Below are 18007 nucleotides of genomic sequence, written 5' to 3' on the forward strand. Positions count from 1 at the left end.
AAAAGTCTGAGCAAGCACAGAAGCTGAGAAGGGTGCGACGAGCGGGGAGGAACACCCGACTCGGCTCGCTCGTCAGGTAGCTGAAAGTCGACAAGCACATGCACAGGAACAGCTGTATGATCAAGAGAGGCACGGGCAAAGAAGGAAGTATAGGGAGAACAGCGTTCGAGGTGGACAGCGTTGAGGCAAGTCCCGGCGCGCGCCTGGACGAACTTGGCCACCACCTCGCACTCGCGACCCCGGAATCGTGCACAGATGAGCCGGCAGTACAGTCTTGGAAACGGACCACCGCCCACAAGTCGATTCGGGAACGCTGGAGGCGGTTCAGGAGCGGGACAGAGCCTGTCACCTAGTCCCGCCTCGAGACAGCCCTCGGTTAACTTTAGCTCGCCTTCGATCCAGTCTGCCATGAACGCCGCTTCGTCAGGTCCGCTACACGTTCTCCCCTTTGCGGCGACTCTCTCGGGACGGGAGTGATGGGGTTTCCCTCCACTCGCTCTCATCTCTCTCCGTCTCGTGTCTGCGCCAGATGAGACTGACGCGACTTGCACTGCCGCGACAGGGTCCTCGGAAGACTTCCCAGCGCTGTCCCCATCAGCGGCGGCTGCGCAAGGCAATTCATCTCTCTCCAACTCGCTCTTCAGTTACGCTTCTCAAGCCGGTCAGCCTTCATCGGCCACCAGCCACAACGGAGGAATCGGCGGTGGACCGTTACCACCAGGGATGTCCGCTGCGGCCCTCCTCGGAGGCGGCGCACAGAATCAGCGAGAGTTCAGTCAGGACGACTTTCCAGCTCTCGGAGGGTACCCGTCCGGAGAGACTGGGGGCGATGCGACGACAGCGATTGGCTCGTTAGCCGCGGGAGTGAACGGAATGAGTCTGACGAGTCGAACGGCGGCGGCAGCAGCAGCTGGGCAAGGGCAGGAACAAGCCAGTGCTCTGGCAGCGCTTGCGGCGCAACAGCAACATCGTGCGAGTCTCCTTGGCGCCATGAACGGCAACTCTCCAGCACTGCAGCAAGCGCAACGGCAAGCGCAATCGGACAAGGTCAGCTTCAGTTTTTATCGGAATTCATGTGGACCATTGCGTTGATGCTTGGGCCCCCCTTTCGACAGCAGCAACAGCAACAACAGCAGCCTTGGGCCGCGAGTCCTTCCCCAGCGCCTTCCTCGTTCCCCTCGTCGTTGCTCTCTAACGGCAACTCGACCCCGGCGTCTTCTCCGCTGCCGCCTCCAGCAGCCTCTTCGGAACAACCGCGGTCACCGACATTGGGAACCGGAAGTAACGGCGGTATTGCAGCAGCACTGATAGCTCAGGCTGCTCAGCAACGCTCGGTTTCGTCCTCGATCGCGTCGAATGCCCTGCCACCACCACCGACGTCGACGACAACATCAGCGACAACAGGAGGACCCCCTGGGACCTCGACCGCGTCTGCTAATGCCTCTTTGTCGACGCCCGCTGGCGGACAAATACCTCAAACTCCTGTGCAACAAGTCCTGTTCAGTCCTGCCGATCGCTTCGGACTGGTCGGACTCTTACACATCATCAAGAGTGCCAACACGGATCAGGGGATGCTCGCACTAGGCAACGACCTGACGAACCTCGGGCTGGACCTGGGCGCACCAGAGTCAGTATTCTCGTCTCCTTTCTTGTTTCAGCGTTCGACGACTAATCTCGGGAGCTTTTGGGATCGCCAGTAACCTGTATTCGAACTTCATCACGCCGTGGTCGGATTCGAAGACGGCTCAGGTGCTCAACATTGAACCCGAGTACACGTTGCCGTCTTGCTACAACGTGCAACCGCCTCCAGCAAACACCAAGATTGGTTCGTTCAGCGACGAGACGCTGTTCTTCATCTTTTACTCGCAACCGCGAGACGCGATGCAGGAGATGGCCGCACACGAACTGTACAAGCACAACTGGCGGTATCACAAAGACTTAAAGCTGTGGTTGACGAAGGAAGCTGGAACGGAACCGGTGCAAAAGACGGCCACGTTCGAACGAGGTTCCTACATGTACGTCCCGCCCTGATTCGATTGAAATTTCCGACTTGATAACTGACGGGGCATACTACAGCTTCTTTGACCCCGTGCTGTGGGAACGAGTGAGGAGAGACTTCATCCTTCAATTCGATCAGGTGAGCCGCATCAGTCTCTAGGCTCTCTCGTCACGACAGATGCTAACAGGTGTCTCATCTCCGCGCGAACAGCTTGAAACGAGAAGAGCATGATGTGCCCAAAACTTGTCTGTTTTCCTTTTTTGCGGTTCTTTACCCTTTCCTTGTTTCTTTCCGTTTTTGTGTTCATTCCTTGCGCTTTCCCCTTTTCGAAACTGTTTCTTCGTCCAATGTCCTGGGTTCTGGTTTACCTAAGCGAGAAAAGCGCGAAAATCCAAGTATAGGGGGCCTAGCCAGGGAGGACAGTGCCGAAGCACGAACTCCTTTGGCTTTGACCGAGGCTCAGGAGAAGGTCGGATAAACGAGGTCGAAATGTAATGGTTTGTAATTCGATTGTAACTGTTTTCTCACGCTCCTCCATAACACCAAACTATCGCAGTTGCGACTCGACCCGTTCGAGGCAGACATATCCTGAGTACAACACTCTGCTGAATCGGCCAAGCGCGGCCTACACCCCCCTCGCCACCTCCGAGCCGGACTAGACGAGTCTTCCGATTTGTTCCCGATCGCACCTCATCTCGCCCTGGTCATGCAGTCTTCGCCTCTCCGCCACGTCGCGCAGTCGCCAGTCGAGTTCCCGTTCTCGCAACTCGACTCGCCCGCGTCGAGCCGGCCTGCGACTCCGACGAGATCTCCCTCGATCGCGGGCGGAAACACTCATCAAATAAGCGCTCTGTTCGGCAAGGGATGGCAAGGCAACGACGACGAGTTGGTCAGACACCACGAGGAAGAACAGAAGCAGTTTGGAGAGAAGCGCGAACTGTGAGTGGCATTCCCTCGCTTCAGGCAGAGATCGCGAGGACGTCAGGTGAGCTGATCGTTGCACCTCGCTCGATCTGCAATCCAGTCTCGTGCATGCCCTCGACGAGACTACAGGCTTGGTCAAAGGCCTGTCTGCCTTCAACCAGGACAAATGTGAGTCGTTCCGCTCGCGCCGCCCTCGTCAATTGTCAATGTTGAACCATTCTTGCTCTCGCCTACAGGGACGATCCACTATCCGCATCAACTCGGCGTTACTGCTGCTACTCCAGCAGGTACCCCGCAACGCAGTCAGAGCCAAAATGCTCCCGAAACGCCGGCCCGCTCGAACGTCTTGCGTCGGAGCAACTCGCTCATCATGGATCATGGCGACGAGCACGGCACGAGACCTTCGCCTCCACAGCGTGCATATTCGACTGCCGAGACTCCGGCTAGGCCTGCTGCGACTGTCGCAAAGGATCAAACCCCTGCGCACCCACTCTCGATCTTGTCCCTCGATCTCAAGCTGGGACACCCGTCCACCGCAACTGCCCAACTGCCCGCGCTGCTCCCGTCCCTGTCTCTTTCTACCCTCTCTCAGCTGTTGTCGCGTCGCTTGACGACCTCTCTCGGACACCTCTCTCAGCTCCGATCGCGCGTCATCGACAAGAACTCGAGGATCCTCGTCACAGGTGACCTCAACGCGGGCAAGTCGACGTTCGTCAACGCGCTGCTTCGACGCGAGGTTATGCCGTGGGATCAACAACCGTGTACAACCGTCTTCTGCGAGGTCATGGATTCGAGCAACAACGACGATCTCGAAGAGATGCACGCGATTCGCGATGTCGACAAGTACGCTCGTGAAGACCGCTCGACCTACGACGTCTACCCGCTCGACCAGGTGTACGAAGTGCAGGAGATGGGCGACTTGTATCAGATGGTCAAAGCGTACGTGCGCGACGGCAGGTCTCCCCAATCGACCGAAGACGACCGAGTCAACCCTTCGTTCATCAAGAACGGGCTCGTCTCGATCTCGCTCATCGATGCGCCCGGACTCAATCGCGACACGCTCTCGACGACGGCGCTATTCGCTCGTCAGTCCGAGATCGACGTCATTGTGTTCGTCGTCAGTGCCGAGAACCACTTCACGCTCTCGGCGAAAGAGTTCCTGTGGAATGCCTCGAGGGAGAAGGCATACGTGTTCATCGTCGTCAACAAGTGGAACGGGATCCGGGACAAGAGGAAGTGCATGAACCGCGTCGGGGAACAGATCAAACAACTTTCGCCCGCCACCTGGGACAACCGACACGAGCTCGTGCACTTTGTCGATGCGGCCGACTACGTCGAGTCTGTTGATGGAGAAGCTCAAGTCGTCGAAGAGGCAGAGGAGGAACCCTCGGCTTTCGATCACCTCGAACAGTCCTTGCGCTCGTTCGTGTTGCTCAAGCGATCGAAATCGAAGCTCGCGCCGGCGAAGCACTACTTGTTGAATCTACTCGCCGACTTGTCGACACTCGCAACCGCCAACACGATCGCTGCCAACACTGAACTCGCTTCGGCCTTGAAGGAGCTCGAACGGATACGTCCGATCCACGAACGCTTGTCGGCCCAGCGGGACGAGGTCGAACAGGGTGTCGACGCGGTCGAAGAGTCAGTTGTCGAAGTCGTCAAGAATGCCGCTTGGACCCGTCTCGAGCGTGCTCTCGAGTACGTCTCGCAGGGCCAGGTTGTCCCGCCTTCGGAATCGACAGCCGACGCCGACTCGGCCACGGTTGTCTTGGACGGTATCGATCCGGTCAAGGCACCGTCACAGCTACCGCAATACCCCGGTGTGCTTGGCTTGTGGGAATGGGCGGGACAAGTCAAGGAGACCCTTGTCCAGGCGCTCGAAGCGGAAGTCAGGAGCGCCGAAGATGATGCTCGCCTCGAAACGGTCGACGGAGTCAAGCAGGTCATGCACGGACTCGGAGACAAGTACTTGCCGACCGTCTCGGCCGCTGAAGGTCCCGAGAAGCAAGACCAAGTCGCTCAGGCCGAGGAAGCGCGCGTGTTCCGACCCGAAGTCATGTTTGCCAAGCGACGTCGCGGTGTCGGCAAGCTCGCTGCGCGAGGTATCGCGAGCGGGTTGGGCCTCGGAGCGGCGACTTCGACCGGACTCGGCACGAACTGGACCGCGAACGATTTCGACGTGTCGTTCCTCGACCTGTTTGACCTCGAACGGTTGTACCACCTCTCGACGACGGGCTCAACCAGCGAGAAGCGCAAGATGATTACCGACTCGGACGATGTCGTCGAGAAAGGCACCCTCGTAGGCCTCGGCTTGGGCAGCCTGGGCATGCTCGGTTCGAGGATGGTCGGAATCAAGGGTACGATGGAGAGTCTGAACAAGATTGTGCAGCTCGTCGGCAGCAAGACTGCTAGGAAATGGGCTGGACCTGTCATCGGCGTTCTCAGTGAGTTTTCCGTTTCGACCTCACATGTTTGTCCATCCATACAGCGCTCATGCGAATCCTGTTGGCAGCCGTCGGTCTTGTCGTCTACGTTATCGTCGACCTGCCGCGCGCGATTCCGCGCAACATTGGCCGCAAACTCCAGTTGTCGCTGTCGTCATCGCCCGATGTCTTGTCGCCTCAGTCTCCTCCGATCACGTTCTCCACTGCGCACTCGGATCGTATCGCGCGCGAGACCCGCAAGGTGTTGAGGCTGGCCGGGTGGGACCTCAGGGAGAGGTTCCGTGCGGCGCTCGATCAAAGCGCTCGCGAACGCAAGCAAGTCGAAGGGGTCGTGAGTCGATGCGAAGGAGCGCTCGAGTTCTTGCAGGACTTTGAAGACAAGGTCGAGCACGAACAAGGCATGGTCCAAGTTATCGAGATCTAAGATTTTTCCTACGCTGGACCTTCTTTGTCTCTCGGGCTTTCTTTCCGATTTGTTGTTCACCCCTCCTACCCTTTCATGTTGTGCCTCCCCCGATGCCCGTGTCCAGGATGCCCTGAACACCTGTGGCCCTCCTTTACTTTCTCTTGTTCATGATTTCACGCTTCCCTTTCTCTCTGGTAGTACCCCTGATCTCCTCTCCTGCTCGTAATATATTCTTGTCCTTGACGATATGTAAAACGCTCGAGATTTTCGCGGGCGTTGTGAACATATGAACTGCGCGCGCTCGTACTGCAAGACTTGCACCACTCATGAACAAAGCCCTGACCCATTGGACCAAAAGGAACCAGTTTGATAGACAACTATCAAACAGGAAAGTGGTACATATGTGACATTGTGATCGGATAAGATGCGCACTGGCGATGGATTCACAACAGCCCGATTTGGTGGGCGTGCAAGGACAACCAATGTAGCAAGTCTGAAGATCATCTGAATCCTTGCACGTACCGGACTTTCACCACTCGCCAACAACCATGGTTCTTTTCTACACCTCGAACGTTACGGGCAAAGACGTGACCATCTATGCAGTAAAGGACAAGGTGAGGGCTACAACATAGCATGGGACGTCTCTGAGCTGATCAGTTTCGGTTGATTCAACAGTTTGAGAGTGAGTAAACTCTCTTGCGAAGTGTTACGAGAGGCACGTATGTGGCAAACTCACATTGCTACTGCTGCTCTCTGTCATCCTATGCGAACATGTCCTCCTTTCGTTCGCTTCATCCCGACTTGAACCTTGAATCCGCTTGCTTCAGACGAGGACTCGATCAAATATGCTACCGAACGGGACATCTGGTTTCACGTAGACAGTGAGTCCTGTTCCCTTTCGCTGTGGGTATTGCAAGTGGTAGCTCAAAATGGAAAGCCCCTGTCTCTCGCTAGAACTCTCTTCGCCGCGCGCATATCTACCTCAAATTGCCAAAAGGCACGGCCTGGGCATTAATGGCGCGGAGGTGTCGCATCTCGCCCCTGCTCTCGCTGCGATCCAGGGCGCTTCCTCCCTCGCAGCGTTTGATCCGCGGATCCTCAGCGACTCCGCGCTGCGAAATCTCGACCCGGTCGCCCTCACGGCCGTCTTCCAAGAGCTGCCCGACTCGGCAGTGCCGACCGCCTGGGACTCGTCCCAGCTGGGCAAGATCCAGAACATCAACGCTGTCGAGGACGGGAGCGTCGTCCCACCGAGAATGTCTTTGAAGGGATCGGCGCGGGAGACGGCGAGGAGGAACTCGGTATGGTCCCGATACGTTCTTGAAATGACGGACGAGCTCCGTCACTTCTTCGACTCCGAGTAGTCGGTTCGAATTAGTTCGACCGGCCGGCGATTGTGGACGTCCGGCACCCCAGCTCGGTCAATCGGACACAACGGGCACGGGCGCGTACCGGCGAGGAGGTCGAAGTAGCAACGCAGTCCGTTGCGGGCGCCGAGTCGAACCGAGGTCCTCGGCGTGCGTAAAGCTCGCTTCGACTTGACGCGATCTCTCTCGGTTCGACTCGGCGCCGTCAACGGACTGCGTTGCTACCTCGACCTCCTTGCTGGTACGCGCCTTGGCCCGTCGTGTCCAATTCACTCAGCTGGGATGCCGGACGTCCACAATCGCCGTCCGATCGGACTCGCTCGAACCGACCATTCTGAGTCGAAGAAGTAGACGGAGCTCGTCCGTCATTTCAATAACGTCTCGTGACCAGACCGAGTTCCTCCTCGCCGTCTCCCGCGCCGATCCCTTCGAAGACACTGTCGGTGGGACGCACGCTCCCGTCTTCGAGAGCGTTGATGCTCCGTATCTTGTCGAGCTGCGACAAGTCCCAGGCGGTCGGTTTTGCCGAGTCGGGCAGCTGTTGGAAGACGGCCGTGAGGGCGACCGGGTCGAGGCTCAGGATCCGCGGATCGAACGCTGCGAGTGAGGAAGCTCCCTGGATCGCAGCGAGAGCAGGTGCGAGGTGCGACACCTCCGCGCCGAACGGCGTGTCGGCGAGCGAGTAAGGTCCGTCGGCGACCGCTTTCCTGCCCAAGCCGTGGCGAACACGGTCTCACGACCTTCTTCAGGTTCGAGGAGGCGCTCGCTCAAGTCGCCGTGAAAGAAACGGAGTTGCGGGAGGCGACCTCGAACCTGCGAGGCCGAGGAGTGGGGAAGAGGCGGCGGGGCAAAGGGGGAAGGTTGAGCGAGCGTGTGAAGGGGGGCAGGGTCGTGCTCGAGGTCCAGCCCAGGCGCGGGGTGCGCCTTGCTTGAGGGTTGCTGTTACCGATGCACGGGGCGCACTTGTCGGAACGAAGGGCGATACGATGAGACACGAGTGAGAGAGACGGACAAAGATAAAAGAGAGAGAAGAGAGAGAGAGAGAGAGGGAGAGGAAAACAAATCCGCGCGACAGGGGTCAACGTTACTGTACTTGCATTACATACAAGCTCTAATATTCAAATAAGAGGTCAGACCGAATGGTAGGGGTTGATACACGCCGATATCAATTCATGGTTCTCTTCTACACCTCGAACGTTACGGGCAAAGACGTGACCATCTATGCAGGAAAGGACAAGGTGAGGGCCACAACATAGCATGGGACGTTTCTGAGCTGATCAGTTTTGGTTGATTCAACAGTTCGAGAGTGAGTTTCCTCTCTTACCGAGTGTTACCAGAGGTTCGTATGTGACAGAGCTTACAATGTCATCATTGCTGTCTGTCATCCTATGCGAACATGCTCTCCTTTCTCTCGCTTCATCCCGACTTGAACCTCGAATCCGCTTGCTTCAGACGAGGACTTGATCAAGTATGCTACCGAACGGGACATCTGGTTTCACGTAGACAGTGAGTCCTGTTCCCTGTCGCTGTGGGCATCGAAAGCGGAAGCTCAAGATGAGAACCCCTGTCTCTCGCCAGAACTCTCTTCGCCGCATGTCTACCTCAAATTGCCAGAAGGCATGGCCTGGGAATCGATCCCTACGGAACTTGCGAACGATGTGGGACAACTCGTGAAAGCGGGTTCGATTCAGGTCAGTTCGAAGAACTTTCGAGGCGAGAACCCCGGTATTCACACATTTGTTGCCCATCTTGTTACGGCAGGGTAACAAGGTTGCTTGCACCATCCTCTACACGCCAGCTTCAAACTTGCTCAAAAAGGGAGATTATGCGACTGGTGCCGTCTCGTTCAAGAACGACAGAAAGGTGAGCTACGATCAAGCGCTCATCCCGGCGACATTGATTTTGGTTGCTTGTTTCAGGTGAAACGCTTTCACATTGCGGAACGGATCAATGCGGTCGTGAATCGATTAGGGTCAGTCACTCCTGCTACCTCGCATGGATGGTGAAATAGCGATGCTCAGCTTCTGCCGCGCGTTCACAGAAAAACGAAAGTCGAGAAGCAAGTCGACCACGAATACGAGAAGATTGAGCGAGAGAAACTCGAGGCCCGGCAGAAACGTCAGATCGCGAACGAGCTGGTGCGAACGATTTGACTCTCGGCGCAGGGGTATTCCGTGCCTGACAGAATTGACACCCCGAGCAGAAGAATCAAGATCTCAAATTGGCACGAGAACGGAAAGCTGAAGCAGAAGCGAGGAGTTACAACAACTTGCACGGCAAAGAAGGGACAGACGAGTGGGAGGACGACGCGTGGAATGCGAAACAAAAGGAAGGAGATTTCGATCCCGAGGACGACTTCATGTGATACCGGTCGCAGGCAGAGTAAACGAATAAAATTCCAAGATGCAATGACAAGCGACCTGTATTTGAGCGCGAGGAATAACGCTGCCCAAGCTTGGTCTCTCTCTCTTGTTCTCTTTCCCCATCCTCTTTTACCCATCTCGCTCTCAGCAGGCCTTTACCGACGTTCACGTCTTTCTGTTCTCCTACTCTTCGTGAGTCCGACTGTGTGTCAACCAACCCGACTGTGTGTCAACCTCAACCTCAAACTGCAACTCTGTGCGATTGCAACCCAATATCTCGCGTGAGCTCTGTAACGCCGGGCAGCTGTTCAGCGGGTCGAGTTCGATCAAGAACACCGTCAATGCGCAGCTCCGCGATCGGAGTCGTTCGACGATCCGTGCCCGCGCACTCGACCGCACTCGCGACGCGGGAGAGTTTTACGGCCCCCCGAGGCTTCTCTGCTGCTTGGAGCCGTCTACAAGACGCTCACGGCCGTGAGGAACCCTCAAGATGCAGAGGGACAGTGAGTTCTGATCTGTTGTCGTCTCACTGCGACTGTCGCTTCGCGGTCCTAATTTGCCGTCGCCACCCCGCAGCCTCCAGAACGCTCTCGGCATACTCCTCGCGTTCCTGACGGGTGCTCGACCGGGATTGGGGTTCCGCACGGCCGTGAGCGTCTTGTAGACGGCTCCAAGCAGCAAAGAAGCCTCGGCGGGGCCGTAAAACTCTCCAGCGTTGCGAGTGCGGTCGAGTGCGCGGGCACGGATCGTCGGACGACTCCAATCGCGGAGCTGCGCATTGACGGTGTTCTTGATCGAACTCGACCCGCTGAACAGCTGCCCGGCGTTATAGAGCTCACGCGAGATATTGGGTTGCAATCGCACAGAGTTGCAGTTTGAGGTTGAGGTTGACACACAGTCGGGTTGGTTGACACACAGTCGGACTCACGAAGAGTAGGAGAACAGAAAGACGTGAACGTCGGTAAAGGCCTGCTGAGAGCGAGATGGGTAAAAGAGGATGGGGAAAGAGAACAAGAGAGAGAAAAGATCCTCAAAGGATCAGACTGAGGAGGAGGCTCGTGTCAAGGGAACGAGAGCCGGAGTCCGAGAAAGAAGGATAAGGAAAAAAGAACGGCCCCGCGACAGTCGATCGGTGTCCCGCTCTGCACACCGACAAGGCATTTTTTGAACTGCCGCCTTTTCGCTGTAACTTGATCCAAACTCGCAAGGACCATACTGTGGTGCGAAGTCTGCACTGTCCAGCGCAGATGACAGAACTTTACGCACTCGGCAAGGCGAGCTCACGCGTGTGAGCCCGAATCAGATGCCCAAATTTCGCACATCCTGCGGGCCATCTTTCTGAACTTGGCGCAGAAAGACAACAGCATGCAGCACATGCGGCATTCAGGAAGTCCTGACTTTCCAGTATCTCCGGAAGAGTCTGCTCGAAATCAAGATCGATTCCGTTCTTCGCCTCGTCAGAACGCTCGAACCGCTTCCTTACAAAAGCTGCGCCCGGCTCACCGCATGTCAGCCCGAACGCCTCGGTACTGGCATCAAGCAAGAGAGATACGCAAGCGAGCCGCACGGTGCTTAAAGCGCCAGAATTGAAACACTGTTCCCTCTCGTTCCGAGACCCATGAATAGGCATCGCCTCGGTGTGGAACAGCACATAGACCTTGTATTACAGCCTAGCTTGCCCCGTTTTCGGCTCTCCTAAACGTTTAGGCCTCGACAGTGGCGATCTCCTCAACCGGCTCGTCGGCTTTCGGGACAGTTCCGTTGAGCTCTTGGAGGATGACCTCGATGTGCGAGGGGCTCGACTGATAAGGGTTAATACGACCGTGAGCGCGGTAAGTGCGTCGACTGTAACGCGTAGAGAGCGAGGAAACGAGGAAGAAAAAGGAAAAAAAAAGAAAAAAGAAAAAGAAAAAGTCAGTTTTCGTTTTTCTCCGCGTTTCGTGTGTCCCCAGCCCCGGCACGGACAGGGGTAGCGTGCAAGGATACAAGGAAGGGATGGGAGAAAGAACGAAGGAAAAAGGATGATGGAGGGAAGAGATGTGGAAGAGGAAAAGAGGAAAGAAAACGAAATAGCTCACCGCATCTTAGGGGCTTGCTGGACGACAATGTTCTTGACAAAGAGCTCATCCTTGTCGAGTCCGTTGACCTCGGCGTTGGCCTGGGCGTTCTTGATCAATCCCAACAAGAACTTGGCGGACCTGGTTCGCGACGGATCCAAGTCAGTTCCACCCGGAAACGCGACACTGACTTTCCCGATCTGCGATCTCAAAAACTCACTTGACGGGCCAGCGACCTTGAACGACACCGTGAACCTTGGCTTGGGCGGTACGACCGACGGCACCGTTGTGGCGACGGAAGGGAATGCAAGCGGTGTGGGTTTGGACGTCACCGAGGAGCTTGATGGCCTTGGCGAGGCTCAAACCTTGGAGGGCAGCGGCGGTCTCACTGTCGAGGAAATCAACCTAGATGAGCGCGAGCCCTGCGTGGTAAACAGAGGCGACTGGGAGCGGGTCACGCACCGAGTGTTCTTGTAGTGAACTCGGAGGTAAGTACCCTTCGAGATACCGACGGCCTTGCGGTCCGTGATGAGGTGCGACGAGGCGTACTTGGCCTGCATGACGCGACGAGAGAGAGAGAGAGAGAGTCAGCAATCCGGCAGAGCGAGTGCGTTCGAGGTTGGTGGGCGGGTCGGTCGATCTGCGTTTCTCGCGTTTGCGAGCCTGCTGCTGCACCGTTCCAGGCCGTTCCAACTGTGCAGCACTCGTGTACGGACGTCCTGCTGCTCCCGTATCCAGTTGGGCGCGTGTGACTGTCCCCTCTTCAAAAGCTCAACCACGCCCTCCCCTAGGCCTGGCGCCGTGGGAGGACTTCCGCCATGCCATGTCCTGAGCCTGATCAACGCTTCCTGGTATCGTCCCGAGTGCAGCAGCGACGTGTCGAAGAGGGTGTTGGCGCGGATCGGAGTTTTTTCGTTCCGAGGTTGAAAATTGGTTGGACGGCAAGTCACGGCGGATCGGAGGGGGAGTAACGCTGGGGGTACGCTTGCGATGGCTAGGAGGAGCAGCTGGCCGTACCATTTGTGCTAGGAGAAGGGCGGTGCTGACGGCAAAGGCAGACGAGGAATCAACCACTTGGCCCAATTCGTGCCATTCCAACTGCCGCAAATCTTTTTCGCTTCAATCGTAATCCCTTTTTTGTAATTCCCTATTCCAGTTTCTCCTTCCCGGCTCACGTCGCGGTCTACGTCCATGTCGTCGCCTAGCGGAAGCAGCACTCCACTCACGCTCTCGAATTCGACCGAGCTGCCAGCCTTGTCGCCTCAAGTGCGCGTCAGTCGAGCTCTCTCGCTCTCCCCACATCGCGAACGATCATTCAACTGATGTCGCAACTCGCTACAGCTCGAGAACCTCAAGGAGCAACTCAGCGTCCAGCAAGCAATTGCCGATGGGGCGAGCAACTTTCTGTCGGTCGTAGCGACGGCTGGACCTGCTGCGGACCAAGACGACCTGCGCTCAGAGGTCTTGCAAGAACTCCAAAGTGCACAGGGGCTCATCGAGCAACTGGAACAAGACATTGAAACGCTCGAGCAGTCGCTGGGTACGTTTCGAGTTCGCGCCTCAAAGGCGAGCACCAGCTCATTCATCCTTTCGAGTTCAGCACGAGACTCTGCACCACAATCCGGATCAGCGAATGGCATCGACTTCAACAGACACTCCCAGGACAATGTTCTCGACCATGAAACAGGTCAGTTCAAGCGAGCCCATTCTTTCTCAGCTATGCGACTGATTCTAAGCTTCTCCTTTGTACAGAATCTTACGATTCCGATTCGTTGTATCCGGCGCTCGAAAAACTACAGGATGCACTCGCAAAGCTTCAAGAGTTCGAAGATCAAATCGGCGAGAGGATCAAAGTCATGGACGAAATCGTCGATTCGCTCGCGGCCGAGTCTCGACTTGCCGCAAAGGTGCCACTTGACCGCCACCTACCGAGGTGCGTCATATACCGACTCGTTCCATGTCTAAAGTTGACCCACAAATTGCCTTCCGATAGCGTCATGTGCTGCCTGGCCGAGAGTGCTGGCAAAGACGTGCGAGCAGGCGGGTACAGGCTGCTTCGACACCTCGTGGTTGACGCGACAGATGTGCACCTGTTGCATTCGCGCTACATACATCTTTTCCTGATACGGTCAGTCGGTTGCCCTCGACTCGACATTCTATTCTACCACTAACTTATCCCCCCGGTAGATCTCTTGCAAGAGACGCGAAACACGATCTAGAAAAGGAGCAAGCCCTAAGGTTGACTCGCAGGATCATCGAGCTCAGCCCAATCGTATCAGATCACCCACAAGATCGCGCCAGGCTCGTGGCCATCTTGAGAGGAATCGTAGCCCTCGCGGAGCAAAGTGAGGAGAAGCTGAAAATGGCAGCTCTCGAGACTCTCGGCGAATTGGGTAAGCCTGTTGTGTGCGCATTCACGAACGCGAGTGAAGCTGAATTTGCTTCAACAGTCATCCGTGATATCTCGCTCTTGGTCGCATGCGAAGGATTGCGGGTTGTATTGCAAGCGATTTCAGATGGAGGTTCTGGGGCTGGTCCTCACGACCTCTCACCGATTCTCGCCATGAGTTTTCTGGGTATCGTCGATCATCCAGATCTGCGGAGATGGTTGAGACCCGGGGTCGATCTCGAGGTGCGCAGCAATGCGGCTAACTCTTGCTTAGACACAATTTTGCCTGACTGACATGACTCGCTCGGTTCGTAGATCGTGCTCTCTGGCTTCACAGAAGTACAGGGCAAAGGCGCTGGAATCGAGGATCGGATCAAGGCGAGCGCTCAAATCGTAGAAACGCTCCTCAAGTCTTGGTCCGGTAAGAGAAATCCACCACCAGGTCTCCGCTATTGAAGATATTCCTAAGGCCTTCAACTTTTCACTAGGCTTGTTGTATCTCAATGTGAATGGCAGACAGGCTGTGACGAGTCTTGTCGATTCCTTGACGAATCCGTCTCGGATAGTGCGGGTAAGGACCTCATTAGCACCGGCCTCTGGCCTTTTCTGAACCCAGCCCTAACCATGATGAACTGGCTCAGGACACCCTTCTCGATATGCTGAGCAATATCTTCAGCGTTCGACGTATAGCCAAAACAGCTACTTCCGATTCCATCAAACAGCCAAGGCGATCGAACGCGGATCAACGCAAGACAAACCTCATCGACCAATACACAGCGCTCCTCTTATTAATCTTCATCGATGCTGGTCTCATCGAGGTGCGTAGCTGACCAGACCCGAATCCTCCACCGTTCCTCCTAGAAGCTGACGATTGTTGCCGCCGACAGGGTTTGGCAGAACTCGCGGCAACCCCGCAAGACTCGAGCACCTCTTCGCGCACGTCAGCATTGATCGGCGAAGTCCTCGAGCTCTCGAATCGGGTTTTGCCGCCTCGACTAGCCGCACACCTGCAATCGCTACCAAGGCTCTTTGCGCTATCTATCTCGTTCGAGACAAGCGATCAGAGGCTGAATGCTGGAGATACCCTGTCAGCGATTGCCGAGCTTAATCGAGAAAAAAGAATCGCCGGAATACAAAGGTCCGTTGATGCGGAAATCTCTCCCACGTAAGGTACCACCTTTTTTGATGTCGCGATAATTCACTGTACTGAGCTACTGCCTGCAGCCCGTTGGAGGACTCGTCTCAGAGAAGTCTGCAACAACGTCAGCTCGTCGAATCAGACAAGCTGCGAGTTGCCATCTCGATGGACGATATCACCTTTCGAAACCTCCTGCTCGAATCGGGAGTCCTATCGTCAAAAGACGATTCGAAATGGTCATTCGATCTCTTGATCGAGTTGATGGAAGGTCCGCTCAGGAATCCCAAGCGGTTAGACGAAGCCATGAACGCCAGCAAGTTCATGCGAAGAGTCCTCGCTTTCTTTCAACCTGCGAGTTTCCGATACAGCGACGTCAGACTAGACGATGTGAGCCAGGACCTAGGCCTCTGTTTGCCTGAGGCTGTGGAACTGATCCGGGAATCTTGCGCGTGTGTGAAACAGGTCAATGCAAGCAAGTATACCCGGCTAGGCCGAGCAATGGTGAACACACTTCTGTCAGATCCAGCAGGGGTACAGCACCTTGCCGAAGACAAGCTGCTACTGCAGATCGCAGACTGCCTGCTGCAGCTTGAACCGGTACGCACCCTCCGCTTCTTCCGCTTGTTCATGAACGACATGGCTCATTCTCGGCGGAATCATAGGTTGGCGCAGCGGGATCTGGTGTCGACGTCTTGTTCTCGAAGGAGCGCAGCGAGAAAACCTTAGTCTCGGGTTATTTTGAGCTGTTGGGCGAGATGACCAAGTCAACAGCTGGTCTGGCGTGAGTGTCCCAGGAGTCTCGCAAAAACGACTGGTGCTGATCAGCGCTGTCGTCATCAGACTTCTTGACCAATACAAAATTTTCACATGCTTCTACCGGATCAGCGAGCTTCGAAGTCGGGACGACTTGGTAAAGCTGATTATCGAAAAGATGGATTACACACGCGACGGACACCCTCGCGTCTTCCTCCACAAATCCCTCACTTCAAGCTATCAAGTATGTCCACTCTTCTACTCGTGGGATCGCTTCGATACTGATGGCTCCCAACTCTCGCACTCTCAGCATGTTCGCCTTTTCGCAACAAATTTTCTCGCGTCACTCATTCGCCAGTCATCGGCTTCGCACAGCACTCGATGCGCTGAATGGCAAATCGATTTGCTTGTGCCCCAACTTTACGATCCTGCTCCCGAAGTGACGAAACTGGCAATCTCGGTTCTCACTCTCGCTTGCACGCACCAAGAAACGCTCGAAATGGTGGTCCGCAAACGACCTGAAGTCGAACATCTCGCAGGCGATGCTGTCGAGCTTTTGACCCAGTAAGCTACCGATTTCCACAATGGCTGGGATATGTCACTCACTTTAGCTTTGTTGGGCAAAGGTTCTTGGGAACTGCTGTTGGTGTCAATTATCTGCACGAGATCGACTTCATCGAGAACGAGCTCGACGACTGGTACGAGGTCAGCAGCATTTTCAGGAGAATGCTGTTTTTGTTACCGAGCTGAACGATGCGATTGCTGCACAGGAGCGCAACTATCAGTACATGGTCAACCTCGAGCTGTCTATGGCGGCGGCAATGCAGCCGGATCACATGGTTCTTGCGCCGTAAAATTCTGATCACTCTTCGACTTTGCTTCTTGACTTCTAACCCGATGAGCTTGCATAGGACACTTTTTGACGGAACTCCTCCATCTCACTTCTACGGAGAACTCGTCAAGACAGCCGAAGGTTGCGACATCCTCGAGGATAGCGGACATTTCCTCCGGTTCTGCGATGTTATCCGTCAGCATGCCGAACACGACCTCGATCCGGACTATATTGCTCAGCTGAAAAGTGTCCTGTGGGCCGTCGTGCGTCTTTCTTCAGGCGATTGTGTTGATTTGGTGAATTTCGATCGCTGATCTTGCAAGGGTAGGGTCATATCGGATCCGTCGAGAACGGTCTCATGTTTCTCGAGGACGAGTTAATCCTGGCCGACATCGTCGAAATCGCTTGCACTTCGCCAGTCTATTCGCTCCGAGGGTACGAGCATGGATCTTGCTGATCCAGTAACCCAGACTGACCTCACAAACTGCTCGTGCAGTACTGCGGCTTTCGCGCTAGCGCTCATTTCGTCCACGGAGGAAGGAGTGGAGATGCTCGAAGAATTGGGATGGGAAAGCATTGTCAAACCGCTGACTGGCCCAACTGGCCTCTGTGTTCCAATGGACCTCGACGACCTGTTATATGTTTGTTCTTTCCTTGCCGCGTTTTGCCGGCTGCCTAGAAAACTGACGTGTCGTCGTAGACTCCGGTGTGGCCATCCCCGCAACTGCCCCTTCCCGAGTCCCTCTTGCTCGCTGCGCCCACCTCCCATGTCGATCGAGACGCACTCGTGTGCCTCGCAAATCTCTCGAACCATATCCTTGCGACGAAAGCTTCGAAACAGCTCGCCAAGCTCAAGTCGCGACATCGCTCACACTTCGCTTCACCCGCGTTGTACTATCGCGCGCTCGACATGCTCGCGAGTCATCACTACCGTCAACCCGTCAGGACATTCATCGTCGATCTGTTCGATTACGATTTCGACGCCGAATCTGCTACTCGGCTCGTGCTCGCAGGCGACGACCTTGTCAAACGCAAACTAGAGCAAGGTCAAAATGGCAATCTGTCCATGATTCCATCCCAGTCGAACGGTGTAGGCAGCGCGAGTTGGGCTCAATCGGGCGTGTCAGCTGCAGCCATGATGGACGGCGGGTTTGGAATCGAGGGGGACGTGACCGAGGATGAAGACCAGTCGAGCATCGGCGATGACGCGCAAACGACCAAGATCCCACTCAAGACTCTCACTCCCTTACTCACCGTTCGAGGATTTCTCTTGTCGTAAAATTATGATATCGTATCTCTGTGCCCTTTGCTTGCATTCGTAATTCGCATGTATCG

General features: G+C 55.7%; 7 protein-coding genes across 7 annotated transcripts; 5 read left to right on the plus strand and 2 right to left on the minus strand.

The window, feature by feature from the left end:
- Positions 1-255: 255 nt before the first annotated feature.
- On the plus strand, positions 256-2230 carry CDC36 (CCR4-NOT core subunit CDC36; the record flags this gene model as incomplete). Its single annotated transcript, XM_076679442.1, has 6 exons — positions 256-427; positions 563-1047; positions 1116-1627; positions 1698-2015; positions 2077-2137; positions 2210-2230. 6 exons carry the CDS (start codon positions 256-258, stop codon positions 2228-2230), a joined length of 1569 nt encoding a protein of 522 aa, XP_076533350.1.
- A 475-nt stretch (positions 2231-2705) lies between these two features.
- FZO1 (mitofusin) lies at positions 2706-5791 on the plus strand (the record flags this gene model as incomplete). The annotated part of the gene is made up of 4 exons (XM_076679443.1): positions 2706-2938; positions 3024-3091; positions 3160-5367; positions 5436-5791. The coding sequence occupies 4 exons, from the start codon at positions 2706-2708 to the stop codon at positions 5789-5791; spliced, it is 2865 nt and encodes a 954-aa protein (XP_076533351.1).
- A 530-nt stretch (positions 5792-6321) lies between these two features.
- JCM15063_002056 (uncharacterized protein) lies at positions 6322-7137 on the plus strand (the record flags this gene model as incomplete). The annotated part of the gene is made up of 4 exons (XM_076679444.1): positions 6322-6387; positions 6449-6455; positions 6601-6654; positions 6728-7137. 4 exons carry the CDS (start codon positions 6322-6324, stop codon positions 7135-7137), a joined length of 537 nt encoding a protein of 178 aa, XP_076533352.1.
- A 373-nt stretch (positions 7138-7510) lies between these two features.
- JCM15063_002057 (uncharacterized protein) lies at positions 7511-8239 on the minus strand (the record flags this gene model as incomplete). The annotated part of the gene is made up of 2 exons (XM_076679445.1): positions 7511-7847; positions 8229-8239. 2 exons carry the CDS (start codon positions 8237-8239, stop codon positions 7511-7513), a joined length of 348 nt encoding a protein of 115 aa, XP_076533353.1.
- A 73-nt stretch (positions 8240-8312) lies between these two features.
- On the plus strand, positions 8313-9505 carry JCM15063_002058 (CCDC25 family protein; the record flags this gene model as incomplete). Its single annotated transcript, XM_076679446.1, has 8 exons — positions 8313-8378; positions 8440-8446; positions 8593-8646; positions 8719-8831; positions 8902-9003; positions 9060-9112; positions 9182-9278; positions 9344-9505. 8 exons carry the CDS (start codon positions 8313-8315, stop codon positions 9503-9505), a joined length of 654 nt encoding a protein of 217 aa, XP_076533354.1.
- Positions 9506-11206: 1701 nt separating this feature from the next.
- Positions 11207-12120, minus strand: JCM15063_002059 (uncharacterized protein; the record flags this gene model as incomplete). Its single annotated transcript, XM_076679447.1, has 4 exons — positions 11207-11348; positions 11582-11701; positions 11781-11948; positions 12023-12120. 4 exons carry the CDS (start codon positions 12118-12120, stop codon positions 11207-11209), a joined length of 528 nt encoding a protein of 175 aa, XP_076533355.1.
- A 631-nt stretch (positions 12121-12751) lies between these two features.
- Positions 12752-17951, plus strand: TSC11 (TORC2 complex subunit TSC11; the record flags this gene model as incomplete). The annotated part of the gene is made up of 22 exons (XM_076679448.1): positions 12752-12832; positions 12902-13100; positions 13161-13247; positions 13313-13493; positions 13554-13604; positions 13694-13953; positions 14011-14192; positions 14265-14370; positions 14438-14520; positions 14591-14767; positions 14837-15114; positions 15174-15474; positions 15550-15684; positions 15750-15868; positions 15928-16084; positions 16151-16404; positions 16467-16545; positions 16611-16690; positions 16752-16935; positions 17001-17107; positions 17169-17313; positions 17373-17951. The coding sequence occupies 22 exons, from the start codon at positions 12752-12754 to the stop codon at positions 17949-17951; spliced, it is 3825 nt and encodes a 1274-aa protein (XP_076533356.1).
- Between the last annotated feature and the right edge of the window lie 56 nt (positions 17952-18007).

Source organism: Sporobolomyces koalae (genome assembly GCF_050403365.1).
Source record: "Sporobolomyces koalae JCM15063 DNA, S_koalae_JCM15063T_v1_ctg23, whole genome shotgun sequence".
NCBI lineage: Eukaryota > Fungi > Basidiomycota > Microbotryomycetes > Sporidiobolales > Sporidiobolaceae > Sporobolomyces > Sporobolomyces koalae.